Source organism: Ixodes scapularis, unplaced genomic scaffold, assembly GCF_016920785.2.
Source record: "Ixodes scapularis isolate PalLabHiFi unplaced genomic scaffold, ASM1692078v2 PGA_scaffold1__304_contigs__length_218370807, whole genome shotgun sequence".
NCBI classification, from domain to species: Eukaryota; Metazoa; Arthropoda; class Arachnida; order Ixodida; family Ixodidae; genus Ixodes; species Ixodes scapularis.
In genome coordinates, this window is record NW_024609846.1 from 74,475,440 (window position 1) to 74,496,006 (window position 20,567).

Here is a 20,567-nt window from a genome sequence, read left to right on the forward strand (position 1 = left end):
TGTTGTGCGTTGTGAGCGAATGACTCGAATTATCACAGATGTGACCGTGTGTTCGCGTATCAGTGGTGTAACAACAAGACGAGATGACGTAAACCGTTGGGCATTGATGCGGCTCTTTGGGCCGTAATCGGAGGGGGCAGGGTGTTGCAGGTTGACATTCCGCTTTACATTAAAGAGTTTAAGACCACTTGAGGGATTATGTGCAATCAATCGACGTGCGGATAGCCATGTTGGAGAGCTAATCTGAACCGTAAGCTCCTATCGTAGAGTGGCCAATGTGACTCTCAGTTGTTTTCTCCCCGAGAGCGATTGTGCTATGGGGAAAGGACTGAACAGTACGAAATTACAACGGAAAGTACGTATATTTACAGTGTAAAATTTTAGCATTAAAAAAGAATAGTAGGTAAAATCGAAAAAAAAGCTATCCTTTATTTTGCTGCTTAAAGGGCAGCTCCACTCAAAAAGTCGACCCTATCGAAATGACTGATATCACTTTAGGGGGTCAAAATACGGTCATACCCAAAATATCACCGACGCCGCATTACTGATTAAAACCAATATTAAAAATCGTTTCCTGGCTCGGTTAGCGAGTGAGCAACCCTGGCACCGGGTGAGCAACCCTGGCACCGGGTGAGCTAGTGAAGCAACACTGGGCAATGATGTAGGTTTAGTCCTACGCTCTCGTACGGACGCCGCGAACGCTTCATTTTCCGTGGCATCCTGCGTTCTGCTGACGGCAAGAGGTTCTTACCACGTTGTCCTGTGTTCTCCTATTTTTATTAGCGTCCGGGCAGTTCATTTAACTCCAGCATTGCTTCCGCGACAGCGCGAAAGATAGCGAAGCGGTGCTGCTCGCTCACACGCGTGTCGTGGAGCCGAAAGACTCGCCAGACTCGCGTTGGGCAATGTCGAGCACGACTTGTAGTGCTGTGGGTTGCACCAACAACCGGTGCGCATCCCGGCGGTTCCACGAGTTCCCAAGAGACAGGAAGAAGCACAAGGTGTGGGTCGGTGCCGTTTGCCGGATAGACTTCGGAAGACCGTCGACTCCGAGCTCCAACGCGAAGCTCTGCTTCCAGCAATTTACGACAGACACCTACACACAGGATCTGCGGCTGCTGACTGTTGCGGGTTTCTCCACGATACACGCGTTTTTGAAGAACGATGCGGTGCCGTCGGTGTTCGCGTACCGTCCGCCGGCTGTTCCAGCACGATCGGCCGGACGCAGCAGGTCGCGGCTGATCTAACTAGCGTGCACATAAAGGCACTTTAGTTTTAACAACTTAGACCGCTTGTGGATTCATCTGTCCACCTATCTCCCATTATTTATTTTGCTCTCGGTCTGCGAGCAAGAAACAAATACAGTTACGCTGCGCCGGCACTGACCTCGTCATATTTATAGCAGTCGGATTCGCTTTCGGCCCGGCATATTTATAAATACACACTAAACCAACTACATTTGCTGCATATTAACAAAGTGAAGTGGTAAAAAAGAAAATGTGCGAATTACCTTCTGTTTTGAAACTTCACCTGCGACTGAGCCGACACTGTGGGTGCATTGGCTCAGGAGCTCTGCACTAGAACTAGGTCATGCCGAAGACACGCCATAATACCAGTGTTGCCAAGCTGCTTCAGCCGGTAGTTTCGGTTTCGCCGTGCCGCCGGAACGATACTTGGATTCGCGATATCTACAAAACTATACACACTACCGAAAAACAAATATCTCGTGATTCAGGGTCGCCGACTTCGACTAAACAGATCATAACCCAAAAATTGTAAAAGTGGAGTGGAGTTGCCCTTTAAATATACTACGGTTCCTGGAGAGACTGCCCTCCAAGTGGCGCGCTGGGATGAGCGCTAGAAGTTTTCGAGCTCGCCACAGCGTAGCTCTGTACACTTAACACCTGCCGCCAGTCGCGGCTTTGACTGCATTCAAGTTGATCGAAAAGAGATTTCTCTGCCCGTGAAGCATCACTTCCAGCTGAGTGAATATCCGCTCTACAGAAATTAATTCAAGACGGCCATTGCAGCCGTGCGCGAACAGCACAAATAGTAAAAAACAATCACTACAGTAGGAGTACTGGCTACGACGTGCTGTGCGGGGAAACAGAGTCATGGCTTGGAGCCGCATTGAAGCGGCATGCGAGCGTTTTCTTTTTGTTAAGAGATTCATCTCGTGAGCTATTCAAAATACTTTCAGAGGTATGACACTACTGGAAACAAATCAACATGCTCGGACTATTTTTTATTTCTCAGGCAGTCACCGAGAAATTTCGTGTGTTCAAAACGACCATTATGAAAGACAGAAACGCAGAGCTCGGGACTAGTGATCGGGTTTGTTTGCTGTTGTATTGATGTTTGTATGTGCCATGTATGTGTATCCGCTGAATGTGCGTTCAGCTGATGCTTGTAGTGTGCGTAATGAGTCTACATGTGTGTATAATTGAGGTTCCCAAAGATCCTGAAGCGCAATGGTAGCGTGAGGAGATAAAATATTTTTTTTGTAGAACATGAATCGGGCGGTACATGGCGCCGCCTACCTAGCTTAGCTTCGTGTAATTAGTCTGCTTGACCCTGCCATCTGGTGGCAAGCGATTTAGCCTTCTTTCACGCTACGCGATAAACAGTGGCTTCGAGTTTGTTCTTTTGAGAGCGGCTTCTGGTTTCGAGGATTGGTTTCCCATTCCTCCCTGATGTGCGGTTGACGAAGGAATTGTGACTCGAGGAACAGCAAAGGTAAGAAGTAATGTGCGCGAAATAACTGGGTATCGGTTGCCTCCGTTTAACATCGCAGTGCTGACGACGAGAAGACTGAGTAACTGCATTTGAAACGCAAGCTTCTACCTGCGGGAATCTGGCTATGGAAATAAACACAGTTCGCGGGAAGCTCGTGTTACGCTTTTATTTGCTGCTCCTCTCGTCCCGTACAAGAGACGTAGCGTCCTCGTTAAGCCTTATTGAGCTCGATTCGCTTGATTCGGGGCCGCCATAATGACATCGCAAACAACATGGTTTGCAAATATTAAAACTCGTAGGAGTGACAACGTACCCACGCACACAATTAAGGCGTTTGCCCAAAATACGAAAAACAAACTTCCTATAACGAACTAGCTGGTATACGTTTGAAGAAGGAATGACGAGCGAATGCAAGAATGCTACTGAACTATCTCACTTAGAAAGGTCATTGCGTTTTGTGCAGTATAAAACACACTTGAATTTAACGTTCCGTCAACGCAAAAAATAATCGACGCAAAATAAATGAGCGCCACCACGCTAGACGTCGGAAGGCTGAACGACGATCCAAGACAACTAAATACATACAAAATCTACACGAATTGCGCAGAGTGCTAAAACAAATTTGTCGTTAATCTAAGACGCTCGGCCGACGTTACTAGAGGACGCTCTGCGAAAAAATAGATACGAAAAATGCATTATGTAAAATATAAAAGATATGACGAGGACTTAAATCTTTCTCGCAACTCCATCCATTTCGCTGGTTGGCGTTTTCAAGAAATTGTTCAGAGAAAGTGGTGGCAAACAAGTATTTTATTTTGTTGCCAACATACACAACCTTTTTTAAAGCCATTCCACAACTCGCACCACAGTCGAGTCAGTATTTTGTGAGCAAGCTATGGATGACCTTTCCACAATGAGCGCACTGGATGCTGCACTGCCTCCTGTTAAAACTCACACCTCACCGAGACCTGACGGCACGTACGTGGTACAGTTATTTGATACGTATAGGGAAGTACGCGCGAAAGCTTTTTTTGCATATATACAACCTTTCGTTGATCTCCAGACTCGTGTAAAATGGCAAGGAGTGTGCCTCTTCTCAAACCTGGCAAATCACCACTTCAATTAACGTCGTGCCGTCCGGTCATGCTCACGAGCTGCGTAGGAAAAATAATGGAAAAAATAATCCGCCGCCGTCTAGATCGGTATCTTTAACAGCAAGGGTTATATCCAGAAATCATGTAAGGCTTTCGCCAAGGGACCATCGATCTCGTAACTTACGTACAACAAGAACAAGCACATCGTTAAATTACAATAGCTTCTTATCAAAGGATCAGTTGATAGCGTCACTCATAACAAAAATATTTTAAGCTCTCCGCGAAATTGAGATTGGGGGACACTTATACAGGTGGATAGTAAGCTACCACACAGGAAGATAAATTTGTGTGTCTAAAAAGAAGGAAACACGCTTTCTTACCCGTTGACCTGTGGTGTAACTCAGGGGGGCGTCCCGAGTCCTATATAATTTGTTATCGCTCTCACCCGTCTCACCAAAATACTGCCCCCAACCATCCAGGCATCGTTCTACGCTGATGATATCTGTATATGGGCCTCTGACTCTACACGAGTTCAAGCAAAGGCAAGGGTTCAGTCTGCACTAAAGGAAATGAAAAATTATCTTCGCACTCGTGGCCTCAAATTTTTCAGTTACAAATAAGCAGCTATGTCGTTTACCATCCTAAACATTTACAAATACCCACTTAAGATAGGCAAACAAGCAACAGCATATGTTAAATGCCGCACATTTCTTAGAATCATTATCGACAAGGGCCTAACCTGGTCACGTCATATTTTGTACTTGCGCCAAACGCTCGCCAGTGTCAATGTTCTTGACGCTTCATCGATAGAACCACGTGGGGCGCGACAGTAAGATCACTATTACGAATATGTATGGCCTTATTTGTCTGTTTATTTCGATATAGCCTTCCCATTCTACATGGCACGTGCCAAACCAACATCAAAGGCCTCAGAGCAGTTCAAGCACGAAACCTCCGTGGCTGGCTGTTTGGGCCTGTTACTCGTGTCTCTACTCTGGGCACAGTTGCCGAGGCACGCGCCACACCTGTAGAGGTACTAATAACGCAAAAACATTGCGAGTTCATCTAGGACATAGTACTAATCATAGTAAATACTTACTTGCTAATCTTGCAAATAAATGACCTTTCACAGAGTATTCGAAGGCATTGTCATAAATGGGGCAAAACATCCCTGATGATACAGGCTCATTTGGACTTCCAATGATACCTCCATGAAGACTCCCTTTCCCCGTTGTGAAACTTGAGATTAAAGGCATCAAAAAGGAATGAAATACCCAATTACTAGTGCTTAAGCAACTCACTTTATCCGCCATTGCCTGTATTTACGCGTCGAAAATTCACATATATACGGGCGAATCTTGTGTAAAAAATGTAAGTTGTTAACGAATTTCTGTAATTCGAAATAAGAGCACAGCTCTTGAAGAGAAACAGGAAAGGGTACGGAAGGGAGGGTTTCCACTTTTTTTAGAGCTGAAATTAAAATTCACGGCTAGACACGACTGCTAGTCTTAATTCCCACGTTCGAAGAAGGATCTCGTTCCATTTGATTTGCCGCACTCCAAATGAGTAAAAAGAAGTACAGCTTATTCTTGCCTACAGGCTTCCATTGAGAAGTCGTGTTTGGCCGGCAGGAAAAACGGCTGGCCGCTGCGGGTTTCCCAAAATCAGTCTTATTGAGCGTTGCGGAGGTCTTGTTAAAGGGATACTGAACCGAAATTTGGATTTCGCAAAGTAAGGCTGCAGAAGTGTTGAACGGGACGCTACGAACTCCAAAACATCACTCGTACATCGATATCTCAAACGGATGGCCGTACTTTTGGAAACGAAGGGCGCGATCAAGCGAGCTCTTTGACGTAACAGTCCTCCGGGAGAATTTGAGAAAGAGGAGAAGCGCCCTTGCTTCTCTCCTCCTCGCTTCGGTTCACCAGCTTGACGGGACGTAGCGATGAGCAGAGAGAATGGGAATCGTGACGTGCCTTGTCTCGTCGGCCTCGTGGGCCGGATTCAATCGCGCACTTCTTTTTAAAAGAATACAGCTATCCGCTAGATAAATCGCCGTATGAGTGATATTTTTTGGTTTTGCAGCTTCCCACCTATCCGCCCAGCCTTGTTTAGTGAGCTCGAAATTTCGGTTCAGTATCCCTTTAAGGAAACTAAAGGGAAAAAGCTCACCCCAGAGAGAAAAGCCGAGCAGAAGACCGCTTGTCATTCAGTACCTGCACGAAATTTCACACAACTTGAAAAAATTTCGCTGCGGTATGATCTGTCCTTATTGTCTTCTGTCCCCTGTAAGTTTGGACAACTTTGACCTGGAGTTGCAAATGGGAAAGGTAATGGCCCCACTTGCTCGGTAAAGCGCTAAAGTCCATATATTGACAACAAGGTGGGAGTTGTTTACAATAATCCGCTTACGTGTAAAAAACCCTACATTGGCCAGACGGGAAGATGTGTCAACTACAGTTATTGGCAAAGACAGAGGCCGAATGACTCAGGAAATTTTATAACCTTATGCGATTAACATAGGGGGTACGAAATGCGTCAGCCAGACGTAGCGGCAATAACACGGCAAAGAGGTTGCGTTTTTTGATACATGTCGATTGACCAAACCGTGATATGTTCGGTGTTGATGTTTTTGTTTTGATTAAAGTTCAGCTGAAAATCAGCGCTTGTCCTGTGCGCACTACTTCTAGTTTCCCCCTGTTGTTTTGCGCGCTGGTCTACCTTTTGTCAGTACGAACAAAATACCCCACATTGGCACCCTAATTCGGAAGCATCTGTTTCTAATGCTACATTACATACAACGGCCAAACATCTGGTCAAAAAACTACAAATAAAACACAGCAAGCGCGAATATAACATCAGAGCTCTCTGTTATTTTGCTTATGGTTGGTTAAGTTGAGCATCACAATTTATTACGATGTTGGTGCAGAATAGGCGAGTACACCACAGCTCTGAAAAATATTAATCACAGTCTTTGAGCAGCTGAAAGAAAAATCACTAATCCCTTGACGAAAATAATTCCCTGGTGAAGTGGAAAGAGGGGGACGGAAGACTGTCCGCTGTTCCCCTTTTCCAGGGATTATTTTCGTCATTCTTGTACAGCTTGCTTGCATTTTTGCATTAATTGCATTGCCACCAATTCCATGTTTGTACACATGTGGGGCTTGACTTCTGATGAATCGCAAGCAAACAAGACCTCCAACGCAGTGGCTGTTTGAGATGGTTTACACGTCCCTGCTTGAGCCGCTGTTGCCGAGGCGTGACTAGAACGTTTGGTTTATAGTTCTATGGAATTTATTTGATGCTCATGTTGGAACAAGTTCATGCTGTACTATCATTACCAAATTATGACTCCATTTACATAGCAAACTACCAAACAATTATGCTTTCTTTTTGTACTTTTCAGAACCCTACAAGCCTCCCGAACAGATGCACACGAAAGGATGCAAGGCAACAGATATTTTGATTCATCCGAATGTAATACATCCCTATCTATTTATTTTCTTACCTTGTTAATCATGATTTATATCTACTATAATATGTCTATACTATGCGTCGAAAAACCGAGGGAGAGGAGGAGATGAAAGCGCGTGGAGACGTCAGAACTCCGATCTCTGCCGTTCTAACATCAGAACTTGTCGAACGCGGAACGCCGGCGTTCGGCATTTGGCTTTCGCATTCGAGCCAGTTCGACGAATGCCGGAAAGTCAAATGGAGCCTTGAGTTGAGAAAACATCTTTATTTAATGCCATAGATAGCTGCTCTTGCTTTAAAGCATCCGCACCGGCATAAAAAATGATTATATATATATATATATATTCACACAGCCGCGCTAGAGGGCGGCCGACGGACATTTCACTATGGAGCGCTGCAAAATGTCGCCAAACGCTCCAAACCGCGACCGTGCAATGGGATTATTGAAGGGAGTTTGCAGTCACCGATGGCCATCGGGGCAAAAGCCCCGCTAATCCGCCGTCCGCGTAGAACAGGGGTCTCAAACACGCGGCCCGCGACTTGCTGGGACGCGGCCCACGAGCAACCGCCTACTAGTCCCGGTGCCTATGCGCTAGAAATGGCATGCGCCATAGTGATCTCATCTCGCCGATTAATTTTCGCTAAAATTAGCTCTGCCCTTTTAACGTATTCACATAGCTTATACTTATCTGTGTTCATTCGCCCTTTGTTTCGCTTTATTTTTTGCTTCCCAGCCTTTTGCGATGTACCACAATTCCTCTACTGCTGCAATCACGAAATATTTCTTGAAGGATAGATCTCGGCTGCACTAAATCTCGATCAGCAGGAGTAGCTGCCAAAGATAAAGCTACGAGCTCAGGATTAGAGCCTTCAAAGTATTTTTTTCAGTGTTGTAATAAAAATCGTCAGGAAAGCAAGAACCGCCAAATTAACTGATTAATTTTTTTAGAGACATGTGGAGCTTGGTTAATTCCTCAGTGAATCGTGCAACGAAAAAGACAGTGACCTTTCTTTGTTGTACGATTAAAAATGGCAGCATGTTGGCGAGGCGCTGTCATTTCAATTCTTGTTATCACATGACGTCAGGTTCGAAAGTAGTCTTATAACCAAATCAAAAATAAACATCTCATTGGCAGAACTGTGAGTTACAAAAAGCATAGATGTCTCTTCTCTTTACAATCGTCTGTCCATTCCCCCCCCCCCCCCCCCCCCCCCCTGCCCCCTTAAGGTGATGCGTTGGCCCGACCTTTCCGGTATGGGCTTCCTGGCCCCCAGACTCAAATGTTTTTGAAACCACTGGCGTAGAAGCTGCAGAGCTGGTTCCACAGAAGCGCCCAATGTACGCGGCGGCTTGTCTTGTGGGATCACCCAGTCCTCAAAGGTGTTAAATTGGTCTGCTACCGGGATGTCAGCCAAGGCCTCGAAGCGAGCCGCAGCATGCTCGGGGCACTCCCAGATAAGGTGCTGCGTCGTCGCAAGGGTGTTGCATGCTGAACAGTAGCCCTGCTGCGGGTCATCTTGAAATATGCGGTTGCGCAGGGCCGGCGGCATAAGGGTGTCCGTGGCGATACGACGGACGAGAGTCTGGGCTTTGCGGCTTACTCCGGCGGGCATGGGGGGTATCCTTCTGTCGTGCCTGTTGAGAAGGGAGGCCGCAGTCCTCAGGTTGCGGGTTTGTGTTCAGTGTAGTTGTCGAACGCGTTAGAACGCTATACACCGGCGTCCGGACCTTGGCTCCCTTTCGAACACGTTCGACGAATGCAGTAAAAATGAAGGTAGCTGGCTTTAAAGCTACCTACTAATCACCCGAAGCAGAGCTTGGCATCCTGACGTCTCCGCCCGCTCTCGTCTTCTCTCCTTTCAAACGTTTCATGTGAAAGCCAACACAGTAGATTTAGAAAAAAAAATAAAAAATAAACGAACCGCAGTCGTCACGGTGAATGTGCTTATTTATTCTGGTAGCATATATATACTCCACACTCGTTTTCACATTAAAAAAAAAAAAACTATATATATATATATATATATATATTTATTTAGCGTTGTTCCTATGACACGCGAAGTAGTTCTTACAGGATTTAATTGCCGGAGAAAGGAGCGATGATTTTGGTGTTTGAAGCGTCTACGTCTTGATGATATAACATATATGTAATCTACAATGCACCTATATATATCTTAATGTTTTACATAAAGGGGGAAGATAGTAATTCTCCGAGAGGAGGTCGGACTTTTTTTACTGCGGTTCTTAAGGGGAAAACGAGCATAACTATGTTTTGGAGGATTTTCGTGGACTTCTCTTCAAAATAAAATAAACATATATACAAGTTACCCACATTTATTTTTTTTTTTAGTTATTCTGGTCGCGTCGTCTGCAATTCATTACATTCTGGAAAATATACGGGTAGGAATATCAAAGAAAACAAGAGGTTCCTTGTGAGAAATTTGTATTGCAATACAAATTGCTGTGGTTTTCTTTGTGTTTTATTTCCAAGGCGCATCCGTTTTGACCTCGAGCGGCCGCGGCGGCTTCCGTGACAAAGCACCTGATATGTCGCGTCGCAGTCAATTTAGGTGCCGTTTTTCGTTGTTACGGGTTTTTACGTGCCGTGTTTCGCGGTTACGGGTTTTAGGTTCCGCTTTTCGTGGTTACAGACTCCGCCGGCCCCGCTGCATGGGACAGTTAAGGCTTTTGCATTAAAAAAAAAACGCCGAATTTGGATGCGCTCTGGTTTCCTATCGGAGCGCTTCGTTTCGCCACCGGCCCTGCTCCTAGAACTGGCCAAGACGCACATCGTGCGAGGGAGGCGAGGCTGTGGTTTGCACCTCGGCCACCGGGGAGCAGGATCACTGGCTCAACGACGCGCTTCGATAAGAAACCGAAACTTAGAAACGGCGTCCAAGTTACATTTTGTAAACCCTGAGTTGGGGAACGATAAAAAAACGGACGAACACATCAAAATCTCATCGTTCCCCACCTCAGGGTTTACAAGATGTCGATTGATTACCAGCTCGCCTGCACTCTCTCACTGCTTACAGTCCAAGTTAAGCGTTTTTTTTTTCGGAACGCTGTAAAATGCTGTCGCTGCTTAATGTCTTTCTAAAACGAGTGAGTTTAACTGTTTCCGAAGGTGCTTACCGACGTAGGAAATTAGACGCATACTAAAACGCGCGTTATATCTATAGAGATGTTTCTAGACAATATGGAATCCGAGTCGTTACCTCTATAGCACATAATATATAACAGAAGTAGGTCAATATATTTGGCCTTTTCGAGCAGGATCTGTTTCTCATCCTCTGTGTGCGACAAATGCCAGTTCTTGTTTAAAGCCTCAGATTTCATCGACTTCTAAGACAACGTGTCCTTATGAAGTGTTAAAATTAAACTGCTACCCCCAAATGCACTTCAACGTGCAATAGAACTATTTGTGACAAACATTATAGGCACATTAGTGCAGGAGAGTGCATATCTATAAAACAAACGTACTGCACCAAGCTATACTGATGAACCGGACGTGATTGATTGTTACATATTTTCAAAATTTCGATTCGAAATCATCGTTCAGAATTATATTTTGTTCTCGTAGAGGTATGTAGTTTGGTAACATAGTTACTTTTGTTTATTCTTAGGCAATTAGCAAGAATTGCCTAAAGAAAGTCAAAAACTGTTGCGCAAAGTAAAAAAATTCTGGATCGGCACTACTATTGTAAAGATCAAAGTGTATTTAGTGTAATATTCAAATTATTATTGTTTATTGGTGCATAAATATAAATGTCGTAATTCCAGCTGACAGTCGCGTCAAATTGCCGAGCAGAGTGCAGTGGTGGAACTTTCGAGAATCGAACCGACTCTATATATTGCCTCGTGAGTATATTTGACTTTGTGGCCTAAGGGACGATTATGGGAAGGGTTAGCATCTATCATTAAAAAAAAGAATGGCCGAAACGTCGCCCGAGTGCGCTCCCCAGAAAATTCCCCACCCGGAAAAATATCAGACTTCTGTCTTTTTATATCGCACTCTTTCTCTGCTTTGTTGGGGTGAATGATTTGATGACATTCCAGTTGGTGTTAGTACGGCGAGCAAGTGCTCTAAAATGCGTCTTTGGCGTATCGCAACGCAACGAGGAGCGCGCCAATCAAAGGGCACCACAGAAAACACGCAGGGAACGAAGCGATGACGAGGCTCCCAAGAGCGTGACCTCATTGGGTGAGGTCGGGAAAAAGCAAAATCACGTGGTCGCGTTTAGGGGGTAAACAAACGCACGGTGTGCGCAAGGATCAGACGAAATTGCACGACGTATAGTGTGATCCAACTCCTTGACCTAAGAAAAATGCACTCGTTTGTTACAATTTAGGTGGTTAGTGAGAGTGTGTTTTGATACCGTAAGAGAAGTTTATTGTGTAAGTGCCGCTTCCGGCGCATCGCTCGTATACAGAGCTATAAACTACAGCAATGTTCGTCAAACTCAAAGGAAATCATTAAGACGATTGATGTATGCCGACTTCTTTTTATGGTATGATATATTCTTTACATCTGAATGCAGAAAAAGAGTAAAACCTGTACTAGCGTATAAAAACAGAAAATCGTGGCTGGATAGGAGATAACGCAGCAGTTTTGCCTGCCAGATGGTTTATGTTTTTCGACACTCTCGCACAGCTATGATAAGGTGACTGCGGAAATTATCGGCTATTCGATTGCTCATTCAGTAGAAACGTGAAATACCCAGCAAATGGGCCAAGCAATCACCAAGGGTTTCGGTGCAAAACCTATGCACCTTCGCGAAGCAATGTGCGCGATGCGTGTAAACTGACGGCATGCGAAATTAATGGACTGTCCTCGGTTGAGCCGCGATTTCGGCTTTGAGCGAAAGGCCTCCTCTGCCAACCTCTGCTCGGGCTGTTTCATTAAGTTCAACGCCATTAGGCACTTCTTCGGGTGCCGCCAGGGTTCTCACGTGGTGTAAAACGCAGTCGATGTTTTCCGTATAGGTTTGGTGAGCACTGTACAGATGTCAGAAATCTATTGAGAACACCCACTGGTTTTGAGATGGAATACGTGAAATAGTTTGAAATGAATTAATAAGCGTAGGTTATTGTGGTGCGGAGTTGCTCGATTGGCGTGTGTGTCAAAAAAACAAAAAAGTGGATAGTGTCATTTCTTTTATCAATAAATGTGATTTAAAAGTGTCTCTCTGTTGTGTCCGTTATTCTTCTGCATGCTTGTCTGCTGTTTCTAGCTCTTTTATTCTCTCCAAACAAGATACTTAGTAAACATATTGTACTAAATTTATTATTAGTTTTGTTTTAAATATCACACTAATCATTGAATAATTTCCTTCTGTGTATTCGCCAAACAATCACGGACGACGAAAAAGATAAAAAGGTTTACTTTGGATCAATTACTTCATTAAAAAAAAAAAAAGATGAAAGACGTTTACAATCCCCTAAAATGCCGAATTAGAACGCAGCTCTTGAGGAGGATGGGGGAGGGAACGGAAAGGATGGTATCCTCACCTCCTCAACTCCTCATCTTCTTCTCCTCAATCATCCTCCTCCTCCACCCTCCTCTCCCCTCCTCCCCCTCATCTAACCTCCTCTCCTTCTCCTCCCCTCCTGCACCGCCTCCCTTCCTCCCCCTTCCTCCCCCTACCTCCGTCGTGACGTCACTCGTGATCCTTGTCACATCACTCGTGACCCTAGTGACCCTCGTCGAGGCCTTCACGAGTGGCATTCGTGACGTCACTCGTGACCCTAGTGACCCTCGTGTAGTCACTTGTGACCCACGTGGCGTAACACGTGACGTCACGTGTGACGTCATTATGGGAAACCTCCCATAATGCCAAGCGCGGTTACGCCGACGGTAACGGCGTCGCCGCTCAAGCCGGAAGCGGGCGCCTAAGAGCTGCGCTCTAAACCTTAGTGGACGATTAATGCATTTATATATTAACCGGTAGGTTGATTTATTTCACGGTAATTATCTAGATATCTCGGCACTAGACGCTTCAGGACCACGGAATTCGGTGGGCGTTTAGGTGCGTGTTAGCTTTATACTTTGTTGTTTCTGTACGCTGTCTTTTCGGTACACAGTCGTTTTGGTACCAGGCAGCAGTAATCATTTGTTTGAAGATGCCTTCTTGTAGCCGTCTATGTGTACCTAGTGTTTCATCTAAAACGAATTCACTTTCTCAGCGATAACAGTCCGCGACTACTCCCATTTTCGCTTTCAAATATTGAATCCGGTTTTGTCAAAAGGGTGGAAAAAAAATGTCAAGATGATTTAACTCGCGATTTAAGTCGCAATTCAAATCCAAGCGCTTTTATTATATGCTAATTTATATCAAACAATATCCGCAAAATTTTTTTTTTAAATTTGTGTTCTATTAGTTTTTTTTATCATTTGATGTTCTCTATGCGCGTTAATTTTCTATTTAAATCAAGAAATAAAAAAAAATGTTTCGTCAGGTTGAATGTAAGCACAAAACGCTGAGGAGCGGTCATCTGAGCCTATCGGAACATTGAGCTTTCTTTTTAGCATTGAAATCGTTCTTCAGCTACGTAACATCCTATTGCAGGTAAATAAATGACGGAAAGAAGCAAACAGACTATAAAAGTAATGACCTATCGTAAAAAAAATCGGAACGACAAAGCACAATAGAAAAAAGCTCTTTCATTGACCTAAAAAAATCAAGCTGTATTTTTTTCTCTGCTGTAGCTCAATGAAAAAGTTATGAATTAAACTGTACTTTAAAACTATCGTAATTCTTCCTTCCATGTTGCTTTCAGTGATGGGACGCATTGACCAATCAATCTATCATGTTTAAAAATACATCTAGTGAATAAAAAGACCATTTCATAGCTAGAGTAGCTCAAACAAAAGTAATCTGATTTAAATCATTTAAACCTGATTGAAAAAAAATATAATTAATTTTTTTTTGTAATTTTGTATTTTCTACTTTTGTTGCCACTGAGCTTGTGTCTCTAAGCTGCAATAATATTTCGTCTATAATTTTTTTTCTTTTGCACTCTCTTTTCTAGAATGCTACAGGACCTATCCTGTACAATGTGCCCTCATTTCGGTTATAAGCTGATGGGCTTTTTTTGTCGCTTTTAATGATGCTAAATTTTACTTTTGTTCTGGTTTTGCTCATAACTTGTAGGCGGTTCTTTAACTCCCCTTCCTCGGGTGGACACAACACACGCTGTAGGTTAACTGTTTATTAACCCAACGTAATGCTTACGAGGCAAGCCTCACGCCAATGTCCGGGCAGTCGGCGGGCGGCACGCAAACGCCGTCACGGGTCGGCTTCCTGATGGCTTGGCGGCAGGCGAACTTCGTCCATGGGAAGCTGTGGTTCCGGGCCCGAGGCCCCGTTGGTTTCCAGGAGTACCGTCATCCAGGGGCTCCGGGAAGGTCACCGGCTGGCGGCGGCAATCCAAGCCCCGCAGTCTAGAAGCCGGGCAGTCGTCGTCTTCCATGGGGGGGGGGGGGGAAGGGAAGGGGGAGGGGGGGGGGAAGGGAAGGGGGAGGGGGGCGGAGCTGCGAGCATGTCGCCGGCTAGCGGCGGCAATCAGAGCACCGCACTCAAGGAGCCAGGCAGTGGTTCTCATTCGTTCCGCGCAGCCGACAGCCGTAACCGTCGTCTCTCCTTCCCTTTTGTAGCTTGTCATCCTCGGGCAGCGCCGCTGTGGCCATGAGATTGTCCACTTCGGCAATGCCCTTTTAGTGTTATCGCCACATGTCGTCAGCAGCGCACGATGCGGTGGGAAGGAACACGATAGGTTACTTTGTGTAACATATCGGCATTATTTAATGCTCCCTTTCATGAATAACGACAAACTAAGATTTTCCCCTTGATTTCTTTCACTTCCAGTGGGAGTATATTCGGAGGACGCATCATGATTTCTTCAGTATTGGATCTTGCCTTTCTGGGATCTGCGAGCAACAAGAAAATTACGATGTTGTGGTCCAGCGTTAAAACTATCCCAAAGCCATTTCTTCAACTCAGCGGAGGTAGTGGGCATGGCGCTGGGATACATGGGAAGGAATGGCGATTACATCCGCGAGAAACGAATAAAGTGTTCTTCTAAATATCACATGTTCGGAAAGTTTACTTATCGGCTTTATATATAAAAAAGCGCATATTTAATATACACTATTAAATCAGTCAATCTATCAATCAATGGTCCTATTTCAGTAAATGAAGATTTTTTAGCTTTACAGATTTGTTTAAAAATAAGTCGTAAAAGTTACACTTAGGCGGTTTGTGCAGGTGACTTATGGGCAGGGGGACAATATATGGGTGCGTAATCTTTGCGATAAGTCGGGTAATTAATTAAAAGTAGTTAGTTAACTTCTTAATTAGAGGGAATAGACATATGGTTCCAATCAGAAACTTGCTGAGCGTCATCGAAAACCACAAAGTTAACTCTTTTAGAACTACTTGAAGGCCGTGGGAAACTCGGGGGCCCGCCCAAGTTACCACACGCGAAGCAGGCGCAAAGCTAGCAGTGGCGGAACGTGGATGATAATCTTATCATGGGCGTCTTATGTGTCCAATTTCTTGTTTTTCCTCTTACGCAGTGTTGTAGGCGTTACTGGAACAAATAATTGACAACACACGTTAATCCCTATTTACAAAATATAGGTACGCGTTACCGACCTGCGTTACCTCAACATCCAAGGAGCCAAAAATAATCCTTAAAATATATTTTTATTTACCATTTGTGTATCATTTCACGCTCCCTGTATGAATTTGTTTTTATTTAAAGCAAAGAATTACCTAACAAGAAAGGTTTATTAGGCTGAACACGAGCAAAACGCAGTGGTCTTCTCAGCAAATCGGAATGTTGGGCTTCCTTTTTACCATCTACTTCCCTTTTCAGTTACGTCACTTCCAATTGTAAGAAAATGAGAATGCAAAAGAAAAGCAAAGAAAGTTTTTCACGAACTAAAATGTCAAACAAATTTCTTTCTACTATGGCGAGGTTTACTCAATCAATAAGAAGTCGTTAATTAAAGTGCATTTTAAATTTACAGTAAATCTTTCTTCCGCATTGCTTTTAGTGATCGGTGGATTTATATCAATAGCTAATTGATGTAAATAAAATTGATTATAGTATAATCAAATAAATACGATTATATCAAATAAATATGATTACTATCAAATAAATACGATTTATTTAATTTTAATTTGAAACGTTTATGGGCTAGGTTTTTAGATGAAGTGAAGCCTCAAAGTGCGTAATCGCGAATTTCAGCACTAAATTTAGCGGGGAAAGTGACATCACATGGCTTCCTGTCAAGTGAGCTATAAGCAAATTTAGTTTCCCCCTCTAAATTTAGCTGAAATATTGACGTCGTATTACATGATCGCGTAACGTATATGGAAAATCCGTTTCCCCGCTTGATTTAGCGGAAAACTGACTTCACGTAACATCAACACCGATCCAGTTTCCCTGCTAAACTTAACGGGAAAAATGACGTCACATGACTTCATATCACGTAACCTAAACATACGTATACCAAACGTCCAACACTAACTCTAAATAACTCTAAATCTAACAACTCTAACTAACTTTAACTCTAACTCTAACAAAACTCTGACTAACACTAAAGGCCCATACGCACATTCGCGTTTCAGCGCGGTGCGTTCCGTAGCGGCAAATAGACGCGTTGCGTTGCGAAGACCGCTTGCGCCAAACGTGTACGCACAGTTGTATTGACAAGCAGTCAACCGCAGTCAAGAGCCAAAAAGGACGCGCTATCGTCGCTAGTGGCTCACCAATTGTAAGCGAAATCCAAGGCAACATGGCGGCGCGCAGCGACAGTGTTGAAGTGTTCGATCTTGGGACAATCTCGCCGGCTTCCCCGACGTTTTTTCAAGCTTGAACCATCGCAGCCTTGGAAAATACAGTCCCCACCGCTCCCCAAAACGAAAAAGCAAGCACTGCGACCGGCGAACCGGATACGTCTCACCGAGTCGGCCGGGTGGGGCGAGCGAACACGTCAGCCCCTCTCCTCTTTCGGCTTCTGATTGGTCGAACGCACCCGAACGCACCGCAACGCTTCGGAAAGTTGAGTGAGTTTCTACTCGCTTGCGTCGCGCTACCGAGCGTTGCGGGAAGGCGCGCGTCACTCCGCAAGCGACCGCGCCTGGCCGCAGGGACTCAGCAACGCACTAAAACGCGTTGAAACGCGGATGTGCGTATGGACCTTAAGTCTAATGCTAACTGCTAACTCCACTGAACACTTGATTTAACGTAGTGCTTTAGCACAACCTGCACCAAACCAAGAACGTTTCAGGTAGCAAAACAATTGCAAGGCAATTTGCAACATATTAAAAAAAAAAAAAAGATTTTTTTGGTGCTAACGCATGCAGCAAGCAAATCCGCCAAAAGAAATGAAAACAAAACAAAACTAAAAACGATAACACAACGTGCCTTGATTTGTAGTCGTCTTTACTCGGACCTTATGTTTTGGCGCTTTTAGTGCGTAATACAAACAGGCATGGTTGTTCCAAACTAACTAATTCATCTTTCCATAAGTACGAATTCTTTTCTTTTCTCTTGAGCCACATTTCACAAATAATTATCACCAATAATGACACCTACTCTTATACTTGCCCTATTAAAAAAATTATTGAAATAGATTTGATTGGTATGGAAGTTTGCTGATTGAATCCCTGATGCACCAGGTGTGATTATTCTATCTCTGCGTGCTCTACCCATTTTGCTGATTAAAATTGCGAAGAAAAGTTTAAAAAAGAAATCAGTAAAGCTATAAAAAAACTATCCACTTCGCCCTTTTCCTTCAAAAAAAGAAGAAAAAAAGAAGCATATTGTTACAAGAACCTTGTGGGCAACGACAGTTGATGACTTGGAGGCAACTAACTTAATCGTGTGACTACGCACACTTGTTGCATATTGTCACGGATGACAAGTGATGAGGCGACGAAAACTGAAGTAAACTAAACGTTTAATAGGGGCGAACTTGTGCCCAAATCAATAAAACGAAAAGGAAACAGAAAAAAGCAGGAGAGCGTCGCGGGCGTCGATGTCGGCGAAACCGCAGGGATCGAGCGCTGGGGCGAGACTGAGTCCGGTTCGCCACGCGGCGCCCCTAATGTACATGCGTGAGCTTCTGAAATAATCGGCGTAGCATGTTCGACGCGTAGAACATTCGAAGGAGTCTTGCTGGCTTCGTCGGAGGCTTCTTACGTCATTGGCACTCATGGCACGACTGTGTGTACAGGTGGACTGTTTTCGGGAGTCTCGGCCAGTAATACTTGTCACGAATCCGGGCGAGCGTCCTGCTGTAGCCAAGGTGTCCAGCCGTCGGGTCGTCATGGCATGCTTGAAAGATTTCTTCACGCAGGCTGGCCGGAACAACCAGCAGCCAGGCAGGGTTGCTCGTTCCGAAGTTTTTCTTGAAGAGCACGCCTCGCCGCCGAACGAAGCTTGGCAAGTCTCGGGCCAAGAATCGCGGAACTGAGCTTCCTTGACCTTCGAGGTGGTTAACCACGGTGCGAAGTTCGGGGTCGTCTCGTTGAAGTGCTCCCAAGTCGGTATCTGTAATTGCTCCGAGAAAACGGGCGTCATCATCGTCGTCGGTGCTGTCGAGAGGAGATTCGACTGGGGCCCTAGACAAACAATCGGCGTCATTATGCTTGCGGCCAGACTTGTGCACAATGGTCACGTCGAATTCTTGCAATCGAAGGCTCCAGCGAGCGAGGCGTCCTGACGGGTCCTTGAGGTTGGCGAGCCAGCAGAGAGCGTGGTGGTCCGTGACAACGCGGAACGGGATCCCGTACAGGTATGGGCGGAACTTGGTTAACGCCTAGACGACAGCGAGACATTCCTAGTCGGTTGTCGAGTAATTTTTCTCTGCCTTGGACAGTGTCGGGCTTGCGCAAGAGATCACCCTTTCTGCTCCGTCTTGTCTTTGGACGAGCACCGCACCTAGCCCGGCGTTGCTGGCGTCTGTGTGAACTTCCGTTTCCGCTGATGGATCGAAGTGTCTGAGGATAGGAGGCGACTGGAGTCTTCAGTTCGTTGAACGCTTGTTCTTGCTCCTCCCCCCACTGGAAGTTCACATCGTCCTTTGTCAGATGCGTGAGCGGTGCAGATATCGTGGCAAAATCGCGAACGAAACGTCTGTAGTATGCGCACAGCCCAAGAAATATTCGTACGGCTTTCTTGTCTGATGGCTTCGGAAATTCGGCGACAGCGGATGTCTTTGCAGGGTCAGAACTTACGCCTTGAGCACTCACGACATGGCCCAGGAATTTGAGCTCACCGTAAGCGAACCGACATTTCGACTGCTTCGGTGTCAGTCCGGCATTCTGGATAGCCTGTAGCACGGCTCGCAAACGTCTGAGGTGCTCGTAAAAGTCGCTGGCGAATACCACGACGTCGTCAAGATAGACGAGACAACTTTGCCATTTCAAGCCGGAAAGAACGGTCCATTACGCGCTGGAACGTCGCCGGTGCTGTGCATAGTCCGAACGGCATCACTTTGAATTTGTACAGCCCGTTCGGCGTGACGAAGGCAGTCTTTTCACGATCTCGTTCGTCGACCTCGATCTGCCAGTACCCACTCTTCAGGTCCATCGACGAAAAGTATCGGGCGTTGCGCAGCCGGTCCAGGGTAGACGTCTTTTCTTGTTACAGCGTTCAGTCGGCGATAGTCCACGCAGAACCGAAGAGTTCCGTCTTTCTTTTTCACAAGGACTACCGGTGAGGCCCACGGGCTGCTTGAGGGCTGGAAAATGTCGTCATCGAGCATTTCTTGGCCCTGCTTCTGGATGACATCTCTCTCTTTCACAGAAACACGGTACGGCGACCGATGAACAGGAAGCGCGTTGTCTTCAGTGACAATTCGATGTTTCGCAACGGTCGTTTGGCGCACCTTTGACGACGTGGAGAAGCACTCATTGAACTCGGCGAGAAAATCACGGAGTTGTCGTTGTGGAGTAGGCAGGGTTGGGTCGATGTCAAACTGCGAAGGCGGCGTTGTCTCGAATGGCCATGAAGAGAGGTCTTCTGATATTCCGGCGATTGCGGCTGAGTCCGGGAGTTCCTCGGCGTGACCCACGGCGGTGCCTTTCGTAAGGTGCTGGGCCTCCTGTCGGAAGTTCGTTACGAGTGCGACAGTGTGTCCGTCTTGGAGCTCCGCGACGCCTCTTGCGATGCCGATCCCTCTTCCTAAAGGCAACTGAAGGCTTCCTTCGAGCAAAACGTCGCCGCAGAAAGTCTCATCAACCCCG

The 20,567-nt window shown here is 45.4% G+C and overlaps 1 protein-coding gene across 1 annotated transcript in view; it reads left to right on the forward strand.

Annotated features, from left to right (window-relative positions):
* Positions 1–15,278, forward strand: part of LOC121835952 — a 93,628-nt gene extending 78,350 nt beyond the window's left edge. Inside the window, exons 11-13 of the mRNA XM_042290533.1 lie at positions 7,237–7,307; positions 11,089–11,166; positions 15,174–15,278. Coding sequence (XP_042146467.1) covers positions 7,237–7,307; positions 11,089–11,166; positions 15,174–15,278 — 254 coding nt within the window. The remainder of the gene's footprint in view (positions 1–7,236; positions 7,308–11,088; positions 11,167–15,173) is intronic.
* Positions 15,279–20,567: the final 5,289 nt, after the last annotated feature.